The 12,314-nt window shown below is 40.9% G+C and overlaps 1 protein-coding gene across 1 annotated transcript in view; it reads right to left on the reverse strand.

Moving 5' to 3' along the window:
- LOC129644192 (antigen WC1.1) overlaps positions 1–12,314 on the reverse strand; it is a 60,489-nt gene that overhangs the window by 33,097 nt on the left and 15,078 nt on the right. The window contains exons 5-7 of the mRNA XM_055569693.1: positions 6,931–7,023; positions 6,540–6,854; positions 5,010–5,324 (exon numbers count right to left, since the gene is read on the reverse strand). Coding sequence (XP_055425668.1) covers positions 5,010–5,324; positions 6,540–6,854; positions 6,931–7,023 — 723 coding nt within the window. The remainder of the gene's footprint in view (positions 1–5,009; positions 5,325–6,539; positions 6,855–6,930; positions 7,024–12,314) is intronic.

Raw genomic sequence — 12,314 nt, forward strand, 5'->3', positions numbered from 1 at the left:
CCAGACATACAAAAAACAAAGAATACAGTAGATGTACAACAAAGTAATCAGCACATTTAACTAAGTAACACATAGAGCAATGCACCCAACAGTGCAAGGGTTCACATTATTGTAAATGCACTAGGAACATTTATCAAAAATGACCACATAATAGGACAAAATATTTCACTCTTTGAATACATACAGAGTATTTACTCTGACCACATGGAATAAAATTAAGAATTAAAAAGAAAATATTGTTAGCCATCCCTATTTTGGGAAATTCAGCAACACCCTTCCAAAAAACACCTGAGTCTGGGAATAAATTTAAAATTTACCAAATATTGTGAAATAATGATAATAAAAATACAATAATAATGATAATAAACACAAAATAATGATATTATCATAAATTCTTCTAATGAAACTCAAGTAGGGCCTAAGGGACATTTATACCCTAGATTTAGAGAAGAGGAAAGACCAAAAGTGAAAAAAAATGTAAGCTTCAATTAAGAAACTAGGAGATAAGAAAAGAATATAGAATGTTGGGGTTAATTAAAAAAGGAATAATAATGAATGGAAAAGAAGGTAAGTATAAGATGGAAAACATAGGAAAAAACCCTTTAAACATGGCTCATTGAAAATTGATGAACACTGATCAATACCAATGAAGAGCAGAGAGTAAATGAAGTTAACAATACCAAGAATGAAAAGGGACATCACTACAAATCATACAGATTTTTTGGTCATAGTTTTTGTGTTGTTGTTTGTTTTTGGCTGTGCTGTGGCTCGGGGGATCTTAGTTCCCAGGTCAGGGATTGAACCTGGACCCATGACAGTGAAAGTCCAGAGATTTAACCCCTGGATTGCATAGCTTTATTAATAAAATTTATACATTTCATGTGGATAAGTACACAAAAAGTGTCAATTTCTCCACAGTCTTGCAAACATGTAGGTATCTTTAAAAAAAGAAAAAAACAGTCATTCTGACATGTGTGAGATGATATCTCTTTCTGGTTTTGATTTACATTTCCCTGATGATTGACAATGTCAACCATTTTTCATACACCCACTGGCCATTTGTATGTCTTCTTTAGAGAACTGTCTATTCAAGCCCTTGGCCAATTTTTCAATTGAGTTATTAGGTTTTGGATTTTTTTTTCTTGAGTTGCAGGAATTCCTTATTTGTTTGGAAATTAATACCTTATATAATTTGTGCTAGCTTGCTTTTTCACTCTGTTGATGTTTCCTGTGGCTTGAAGAAGATTTTTAGTTTGATATATTCCCACTTGTCTATTTTTGCTTTGTTGCCTGTACTTTTGACATCATATCCATGAAATCATGAAGCAATGTGTTTTTATTTTGTGATGAAGCTATCACATATCTAAAATGTAATTTTTATCTGGCGATGATATTATACAATCACACATAGTAAAATAAATTCAGATAAATAAATGAATTCAAAATTAGGTTTTGAATATTCTTTAGTGGAACTGTAAAATTATTTGCAGAAAATAAAACTTGATTCAATATTATTTTGAGATTAAGAATGGCATATGAAACATTTCATTAAAGGCAGAAGTCAAAAAGTAAACCATTATAGATTTGATAACATACCCCCCCATTCACATATTAACCTTAAACATATATGCAAAAAATGGGGGAAATATTTACAAAAATATTTAAGAAAAAGTAAGTGATGTTTCTTTATAAGACTATAAAGAAAGCTGAGCACTGGAAAAATTGATGCTTTTGAACTGTGGTGTTGGAGAAGACTCTTGAGAGTCCCTTGGACTGCAAGGAGATCCAACCAGTCCATCTTAAAGGAGATCAGTCCTGAGTGCTCATTGGAAGGACTGATGCTGAAGCTGACACAACTGAGTGACTGAACTGAAGTGATGTTGGTTTATAAAGGGTTCCTATAAATAAATAAAAAATTTTAAAACAGTCTAGAGAAAAAAAATATTGTCGTGAAAGATATCATAAAACTGTAATATAGGAAAGAAGATAATATTTTTGTATACAGTGTTTGTGAAAGTCGCTCACTCATGTCCAACTCTTACGACCCCATGGAGTATACAGTCCATGGAATTCTCCAGGCCAGAATACTGGAGTGGGTAGCCTTTCCCTTCTCCAGGGGTCTTCCCAAGCCAGGGATCGCACCTAGGTTTCCCACATTGCAGGCAGATTCTTTACCTGCTGAGTCATCAGGGAAGCCCAAGAATACTGGAGTGAGTAGCCTATCCCTTCTCCAGTGGATCTTCCTGACCCAGGAATCAAACCGGGGTCTCCTGCATTGTAGGCAGATTCTTTACCAGCTTAGATACCAGGGAAGCCCTAATGTGGATTTAAAAAAAAAAAAAAAAAAGCACAATGCATGTTCTTATGTCAAGACTATGAAGAGAATAATACTCTTTTAAAATTAATTATTTATTTGGTTGTCCTGGGTCTTAGTTGCAGCATGCAAATTCTTACTTGTGGGATCAAAAGAAAAAAAATTGTAACTACATGTGGTGATGGATATCACTGTACGTGTGGTGATGATTTACCAATATGTCCCTTATGATAATATAGTGGAAGTTAGAAATAGATTTAAGGGCCTATATCTGATAGATACAGTGCCTGATGAACTATGGAATGAGGTTCATGACATTGTACAGGAGACAGGGATCAAGACCATCCCCATGGAAAAGAAATGCAAAAAAGCAAAATGGCTGTCTGGGGAGGCCTTACAAATAGCTGTGAAAAGAAGAGAAGTGAAAAGCAAAGGAGAAAAGGAAAGATATAAGCATCTGAATGCAGAGTTCCAAAGAATGGCAAGAAGAGATAAGAAAGCCTTCTTCAGAGATCAATGCAAAGAAATAGAGGAAAACAACAGAATAGGAAAGACTAGAGATCTCTTCAAGAAAATTAGAGATACCAAGGGAACATTTCATGAAAAGATGGGCTCGATAAAGGACAGAAATGGTATGGACCTAACAGAAGCAGAAGATATTAAGAAGAGATGGCAAGAATACACAGAAGAACTGACAAAAAAGATCTTCACGACACAGATAATCACGATGGTGTGATCACTGACCTAGAGCCAGACATCCTGGAATGTGAAGTCAAGTGGGCCTTAGAAAGCATCACTATGAACAAAGCTAGTGAAGGTGATGGAATTCCAGTTGAGCTATTTCAAATCCTGAAAGATGATGCTGTGAAAGTACTACACTCTATATGCCAGCAAATTTGGAAAACTCAGCAGTGGCCACAGGACTGGAAAAGGGCAGTTTTCATTCCAATCCCAAAGAAAGACAATGCCAAAGAATGCTCAAACTACCTCACAGTTGCACTCATCTCACACGCTAGTAAAGTAATGCTCAAAATTCTCCAAGCCAGACTTCAGCAATATGTGAACTGTGAATTTCCTGATGTTCAAGCTGGTTTTAGAAAAGGCAGAGGAACCAGAGATCAAATTGCCAACATCGCTGGATCATCAAAAAAGCAAGAGAGTTCCAGAAAAACATCTATTTCTGCTTTATTGACTGTGTCAAAGCCTTTGACTGTGTGGATCACAATAAACTGTGGAAAATTCTGAAAGAGATGGGAATACCAGACCACTGATCTGTCTCTTGAGAAATTTGTATGCAGGTCAGGAAGCAACAGTTAGAACTGGACACAGAATAACAGACTGGTTCCAAATAGGAAAAGGAGCTCGTCAAGGCTGTATATTGTCACCCTGCTTTTTTAACTTATATGCAGAGTACATCATGAGAAACACTGGACTGGAAGAAACACAAGTTGGAATCAAGATTGCTAGGAGACATATCAATCACCTCAGATATGCAGATGACACCATCCTTATGGCAGAAAGTGAAGAGGAACACAAAAGCCTCTTGATGAAAGTTAAAGTGGAGAGTGAAAAAGTTGGCTTAAAGCTGAACATTCAGAAAACGAAGATCATGGCATCCGGTCCCATCACTTCGTGGGAAATAGATGGGGAAACAGTGGAAACAGTGTCAGACTTTATTTTTTTGGGCTCCAAAATCACTGCAGATGGTGACTGCAACCATGAAATTAAAAGACGCTCACTCCTTGGAAGGAAAGTTATGACCAACCTAGATAGCATATTCAAAAGCAGAGACATTACTTTGCCAACAAAGGTTCGTCTAGTCAAGGCTATGGTTTTTCCTGTGGCCATGTATGGATGTGAGAGTTGGACTGTGAAGAAGGCTGAGTGCTGAAGAATTGTGTTGGAGAAGACTCTTGAGAGTCCCTTGGACTGCAAGGAGATCCCACCAATCCATTCTGAGGGAGATAAGCCCTGGGATTTCTTTGGAAGGAATGATGCTAAAGCTGAAACTCCAGTACTTTGGCCACCTCATGGGAAGAGTTGACTCATTGGAAAAGACTCTGATGCTGGGAGGGATTGGGGGCAGGAGGAAAAGGGGACGACAGAGGATGAGATGGCTGGATGGCATCACTGACTCGATGGACGTGAGTCTGGGTGAACTCCGGGAGTTCGTGATGGACAGGGAGGCCTGGAGTGCTGCGATTCATGGGGTCACAAAGAGTCGGACACGACTGAGCGACTGAACTGAACTGAAGAAAAACATAAACACTATGTTTCACACTTAGAACTAATATAATGTTACAAGAATTACATCTCAATTAAAAATTTTAACAAACAAGATTGGAATATGTAGATAAAATTAATTTCATCCTTACCTCATTTAGGCTTCTCTGGTGGCTCAGACAGTAAAGAAACTGACTGCAGTGTGGGAGACTCACTTGTGATACCTAGGTTGGGATGAGCCCCTGGAGAAGGGAATGGAAACCCATTCCAGTATTCTAGCCTGTAGAATTCCGTGGACAGAGGAGCCTGGCAGGCCTACAGTCCATGCAGACACAAAGAGTCGGACACTAGCATTTTCACTTAATGTCATTTTGTGGACCCAAACTAAACTCATCACTTAGATTTTAAAATATCAAATCTCACTGGATCCTACAGGGTTGGGACAGACACACAGAAACATACAGTAAATCACCTGCACACCAGATATAGGCTTCCTCCTTTGGAGAGCATGAGTTGTAATTCCAAGGGTCAGAAGGACACTGCCAGAGAGAGGTGTCAGTTTTCTGACACTGGATTCCATCCACCCACTGGGGTCTAGAACCTTCTCTAAGAGCAACAGAAGAGTTGAGGGTTCCACTGTCCCCACAGCCAAGCTGTCTGCAGATCACGGACACAGTGATGTCTTCCATGGGGCTGCGGCAGACACTGCCCCAGGTCCCGTTGTAGAAAACTTCCAGCCACCCAGCACACTGCTGGTCCTCACTCACCATCCTGAGGGCCAGGAACCCTAAGGTTGAAAGAGAGGAAACAGGACACAATGAAAACTTTGCTGCATGTTCTAGGTTTTCCTTTCTTCTAAAATGGTAAACATTCATCTCTGACCTTGTTCAAGAGATACCCACTAGATGACAAGACTGACATTGCCTCCCTTTTAACTGACTTTGTCCATTTGTATCTGTCTTTCTATTTCTACCACAATGGTGTAGTGGATATGAACTGAGAGGAAGACCAAACTGTGTGGGCGCTAGTCAGGGAGGGACAGCTGAATTCTGCTTCCTAACAAAATCTTTGAAGAGTATGTTAAGGGATGTGATGTGGATATAAGGGAGATAGGCAGAATAATTAACCCAAAATGTCCACATCCCAGTCTCTGCAATCTGTGAATATGTTACCATAGCTGAGAAAAAGGATTTACAGATGTGATTAAGATAAGGACCTTGGGATGGTGAGATTAAGCTAGAATATTGTATGAACAATGTGAGCCCAGTCTGAGCACATCCTTAGACCCACTATCCTTAAACATGGAATACATTTCTTAGCTCTGCCTAGAGAGAGAAATGTGACTCTGGATAATATCTGGAGGCCTGTAGCATTGCTGGTCTGATAATGGATGAAGGAGGCTGTGAACCAAGGGATGTAGGCAGTTTCTAGAAGCTTGAGAATTCCATGGACAGAGGGGCAGGGCAGGATACAGTCCATGGGATCACAAAGAGTCAGACACGACTGTGGGACTAACTTTCTTTTTTTTTTAATCTAGAAGATTGAAAAGACAAGAAATAGATTCTCCCCCAGAGCCGCAGAAGTGATGCAGCCCTGCTGAAGCCTTGATCCAGGCCCAGGGAGATCCCTGCTGGACATGTAAGCTACAGAAGTGTAAGGAAATAAATACATGTTGTTGTAACCCACTAATTGGTAAATTGTTACTGAAGCAAAAGGAAACTATTACTATGGATTTAAAACTTTTGTATGTAACTGGAGAGAGCCCTGCTTTCAAGAAAAACTGTAAAAAACGGCTCTGCCAGGAAACACTGCTGAGAAGAAAGGACCAGATCCTCAGCTGCTGCGGAAGTGAAAGCACCTCGTCTTCACGTCTGCTGGAAAGACAGGCTCCATGGGAGGAAGCCTCCTTCTCTGGTCCTTTAGGCATCTCTCCCTCAGGGCTCAGACCCCGTCCTCCAGGGCCCCACCCCTCCCACACCTGTGGACAGTGCGCAGCGCAGACCTGAGCAGATGACCCCCGCGTCCTGCTTGTGTCTGCAGTCGTGCCGCCCCCAGCCCCGGGAAGGGCACTTCCACACTTGGGACTCCTTTCCTGTGCAGTTCAAGTTGTCCAACCAGATGGGCCCTGATCCTGCCCCGAAGTGAGCAGACCCCACGGCATTGAGGGCTTCTCCACAGCCCAGCTGCCTGCACACCACGCGGGCATCGTCCAGGTCCCAGCCGTCATCACAGATGGTGCCCCAGGAACCCTGGTCGAGGATCTCCACTCTCCCGGCGCAGGGACCGCCCCCGTTCACCAGGCGGAGCTGCCTGCTGTCTGAGGAGAGAAAAATGGGACAATGGGACTTCGACCTGGGGAATGAAAAGGGTCTTCTGTCCTGTGGGACCCTCACCTGAGCAGTAGGGGGCGCTCTCCTCGGAGGCCGCAGAGCCTGCAGGTTGAGACACGGAGTCGTTGCACTGGGAAAGCACCTGGATCTGGTTTCCTAAAGAAACAACAATGATCAGAAGTCTGGAAGGGTTGGAGAACAGGAAACTGAATTAAGGGAAATGATGACCTGGTTAGTTAGTTAGTTCAGTCGCTCAGTCGTGTCCGATTCTTTGCGACCCCATGAACCACAGCACACAAGGCCTCTTTGTCCATCACCAACTCCCAGAGTCCACCCAAACCCATGTCCATCCAGTCAGTGACACCATCCAACCATCTCCTCCTCTGTCATCCCCTTCTCCTCCTGCACTCAATCTTTTCCAGCATCAGGGTCTTTTCACATGATAGAGTTCTTCACATCAGGTGGCCAAACTACTGGAGTTTCAGCTTCATCAGTCCTTCCAATGAACACCCAGGACTGATCTCCTCTAAGATGGACTGGTTGGATCTCCTTGCAGTCCAAGGGACTCTCAAGAGTCTTCTCCAACACCACAGTTCAAAAGCATCAATTCTCCATTGCTCAGCTTTCTTTATGGTCCAACTCTCATATAGCCATACATGACTACTGGAAAAACCATAGCCTTGACTAGAAGGAACTTTGTTGACAAAGTATTGTCTCTGCTTTGTAATATGCTGTCTAGGTTGGTCATAACATTCCTTCCAAGAAATAAGTGTCTTTTAAGTTCTTGGCTGCAGTCACCACCTGCAGTGATTTTGTGGCCCAAAAAAATAAAGTCAGACACTGCTTTCATTGTCTCCCCATCCATTTGCCATGAAGTGATGGGAACAGATGCCATGATCTTAGTTTTCTGAATGTTGAGCTTTAAACCAACTTTTTCACTCTCCTCTTTCACTTTCATCAAGAGGCTCTTTAGTTCCTCTTCACTTTCTGCCATAAGGGTGGTGTCATCTCCATATCTGAGGTTATTGATATTTCTCCCAGCAATCTTGATTCCAGCTTGTGCTTCTTCCAACCCAGCGTTTCTCATGAGGTACTCTGCATATAAGTTAAACAAGCAGGATGACAATATACAGCCTTGAGGTACTCCTTTTCCTATTTGAAACCAGTCTGTTGTTCCATGTCCAGTTTTAACTGTTGCTTTATGACCTGCATACAGGTTTCTATAGACGAAGGTTAGGTGGTCTGATATTCCCATCTCTTGAAGAATTTTCCACAGTTTATTGTGATCCACACAGTCAAAGGCTTTGGCATAGTCAATAAAGCAGAAATAGATGTTTTCCTGGAACTCCCTTGCTTTTTCAATGATCCAATAGATGTTGGCAATTTAATCTCTGGTTCCTCTGCCTTTTCTAAAACCAGCTTGAACATCTGGAAGTTCACGATTCACGTATTGCTGAAGCCTGGCTTGGAGAATTTTGAGCATTACTTTACTAGCGTGTGAGATGAGTGCAATTGTGTGGTAGTTTGAGCATTCTTTTGCATTGCCTTTCTTTGGGATTGGAATGAAAACTGACCTTTTGCAGTCCTGTGGCCACTGCTGAGTTTTCTAAATTTGCTGACATATTTCGTGCTGCACTTTCACAGCATCATCTTTTAGGATTTGAAATAGCTCAACTGGAATTCCATCACCTCCACTAGTTTTTTAGTAGTGATGCTTCCTAAGGCCCACTTGACTTCTCATTCCAGGAGGTCTGGCTCTAGGTGAGTGTGAGTGATCACACCATCATCAATATCCAGGTCATGAAGATTTTTTTTGTACAGTTCTTCTGTGTATTCTTGCCACCTCTTCTTAATATCTTCTGCTTCTATTAGGTCCATATGATTTCTATCCTTTATTGAGCCCATCTTTGCATGAAACGTTCCCTTGGTATCTCTAATTTTCTTGAAGAGATCTCTAGTCTTTCCCATTCTGTTGTTTTCCTCTATTTCCTTGCATTGATTGCTGAGGAAGGCTTTCTTATCTCTCCTTGCTATTCTTTGGAACCCTGCATTCAAATGGGTATATCTTTCCTTTTCTCCTTTGCTTTTTGCTTCCCTTCTTTTCACACCTATTTGGAAGGCCTCCTCAGAGAGCCATTTTCCTTTTTTGCATTTCTTTTTTTGGGGGATGGTCTTGATTCCTGTCTCCTGTACAGTGTCACGAACCTCTGTCCATAGTTCATCAGGCACTCTGTCTATCAGATCTAGTCCCTTAAATCTATTTCTCACTTCCACTGTATAGTCATAAGGGATTTGATTTAGGTCATACCTGAATGGTCTAGTGGTTTTCCCCACTTTCTTCCATTTAAGACTGAATTTGGCAATAAGGAGTTCATGATCTGCAGTCAGCTCCCAGTCTTGTTTTTGCTGCCTGTATAGAGCTTCTCCATCTTTGGCTGCAAAGAATATAATCAATCTGATTTCGGTGTTGACCATCTGGTGATGTCCATGTGTAGAGTCTTCTCTTGTGTTGTTGGAAGAGGATGTTTGCTATGAAAGCTGTGACCCAGCAGTAAAGTAATCATACTCTTATTGTTCACCTTCTCCGTGCAGAGTTTTCCTTCTGACAGTATCACAATTTTTGTTTTAACCCAAGTGTTGCTATAAGAATGAGTTAAGTAAGTTGTTGTATCCCTAAATCTATCCCTGTGCTGTGCTTAGTCGCTCAGTCATGTCAGACTGTTTGTGACCCCCATGGACTATAGCCCACCAGGCTCCTCTGCCCATAGGATTTTTCAAGCAAGTATACTGGAGTGGGTTGCCATGCCCTCCTCCAGGGGATCTTCCCAATCCAGGGATCAAACCCAGGTCTCCTGCATTGCAGGCAGATTCTTTACCATCTGAGCCACCGGGAAGGCCAAATCTATCCCTAAGTAAAAGCAAAACAAAATTCTTTCTGAAGGGTTTCTACAATTTCTTCAATGTCTAACTTTAAAACAAACACTTAAATAAAATAGATCTCGCGAAAAACAGAAAGGAAAAAGGAGACATTGGAAAGAATTTCCCAAATTTTTCAGCTGCTAGATTTACCTGACAGAGAATTTAAATAGCCACGATTAAAGTGTTTACAGAAATAATAGACAAAATGTGTATCTTTGCAGAGAAATAACAAAAGTGAAGTACTTCTAGAGCTGAAAAATGTGTTAGCTGAAATTAAGAACTAAAGAATAATAGTAGCTGTGCACTAGCTCAGCATAAGGTAGAAACATCACAGTGCAAGATCAGAGGATAGTCTTCAAACTAGAAATTCAGGTCACATGACAAGAGTTCTGGTTATATTGTTGTATAGAAGATTTTCCCCCAAAATTTAGCCCAGTTCAGTTCAGTCACTCATTCATGTCCAACTCTTTGTGACCCCATTGGCTGCAGCTCACCAGACTTCCCTGTCCATCACCAACTCCTGGAGCTTGCTCAAACTCATGTCCATCAAGTCGGTGATGCCATCCAACCATCTCATCCTCTGTCATCCCTTTCTTCTCCCACCCTCAATCTTACAGCATCAGGGTCTTTTCCAGTGAGTCAATTCTTCTCATCAGGTGGCCAAAGTATTGCAGCTTCAGCTTCAGAATCAGTCCTTCCAATGAATATTCAGGACTGATTTCCATTAGGATCCACTAGTTTGATCTCCTTGAAGTCTAGGGGACTCTGAACAGTCTTCTCCAACACCACAGTTCAAAAGCATCAATTCTTTGGAGCTCAGTCTTCCTTATGGTCCAACTCTTACATCCATACATGACTACTGGAAAAGCCATAGATTGACTAAATGGACAATTGTCAGCAAAGTAATGTCTCTGCTTTTTAATATTCTGTCTAGGTTTGTCGTAGCTTTTCTTCCAAGGGACAGATGTCTTTTAATTTCATGCCTGCAGTCACCATCTACAGTGACTTTGGAGCCCAAGAAAATAAAGTCTGTCACTGATTCCATTATTTCCCCATCTATTTGTCATGAAGTAATGGGGCTGGATGCCTTGATCTTAGTTTTTTGAATGTTGAGTTTTAAGCCAGCTTTTTCACTCTACTCTTTCACTTTCATCAAGAGGCTCTTCAGCTCCTCTTTGCTTTCTGCCATAAAGGTGGTGTCATCAGCGTATCTGAGGTTATTGATATTTCTCCTGGCAATCTTGATTCCAGCTCGTGCTTCACCCAGCCCAGCAGTTCACATGATGTACTCTGCATATAAGTTAAATAAGCAGGGTGACAACATACAGCCTTGACATACACCTTTCCCGGTTTGGAACCAGTCTCTTTTTCCATGTCCAGTTCTAACTATTGCTTCTTGATCTGCGTACAGGAGGCAGGTCAGGTGGTCTGGTATTCCCATCTCTTTAAGAATCTTCCAGTTTGTCATGATCCACACAGTCAAAGGTTTGGCATGGTCAATAAAGCAGAATAGATGTTTTTCCGGAACTCTCTTGCTTTTTCTGTGATTCAACGGATGTTAGCAATTTGATCAATATGAAAAGGCAAAACTTTTAGCTGAAGAAAAAGAATATATACTTCATTTTGCTTATGACTTTGGGTCATTAATCAGAAAAAGACTCAGTTTGGCAGTCTTCCAGTGGGGTCTTTCAGTGCTGCAATTAGATGTCACCTGGGGCTGAAGTCATTTAAAGACTTGACTGAACTCTGGTTCTGTAAGGAAATTCCCAGAAGTGTCCTAAGGGTAAAGGAACATCATGGCTTCAACTTATTCCGAAAGATTTTACATATTCAGGAAGAAATGGGGCAGAAGGGGAATCGAGAAGGAAAGACACTCACACACACAGAGATTAAAGTGAAATATTGATACTAACATTTAGAAACCCAGGTAAAGGTCATAAAGAAATTTTTATATAACTTTCCCAACATTTTAATGTCTCAAATGATATCAAAATTTTAAAAATTAAAAGGTGAAAACAACTCAAAGAGAATTCATTGCCAGGACACTTTCACAAAAATACTCATAACATCAAAAATAAAATAGCTAGGAGAAATCCTAGTAGAAGATGGGCAAAATCTCTGAGAGAAATTCAAGATATAACTGAATGGAGGGATGTATTATGTCAATGATTTGGAAAACTCAACATTGTCAGTGTCAATCATCCTCAAATTTCTTTGTCTCCTCTCAAATTTTTAAATCTAATCTCAGTGAAAATACCCTTAAGCTTTTCTTTTGGTGAAAATGACAAGCTGATTTCTAAATTCATACAAAATACAAGCAACCGAGAATGACCATCACAGTTGGTAAGAAAAGCAACAAAGTCAGAGGAGTTAATATAAAGTAACTCTTGTAAATTAAAATTATTAAGACTAACTACAAAGTTTGAAACTCTGGGAGATAGTGAAGGACACGGAAGCCTGGTGAGCTGTAGTTCATGGGGTCAGAGTCAGACATGCCTTAGCAATTGAACAACAACAATGACAAAGTT

Source organism: Bubalus kerabau, chromosome 1 (genome assembly GCF_029407905.1).
Source record: "Bubalus kerabau isolate K-KA32 ecotype Philippines breed swamp buffalo chromosome 1, PCC_UOA_SB_1v2, whole genome shotgun sequence".
Classification (NCBI taxonomy): Eukaryota; Metazoa; Chordata; class Mammalia; order Artiodactyla; family Bovidae; genus Bubalus; species Bubalus kerabau.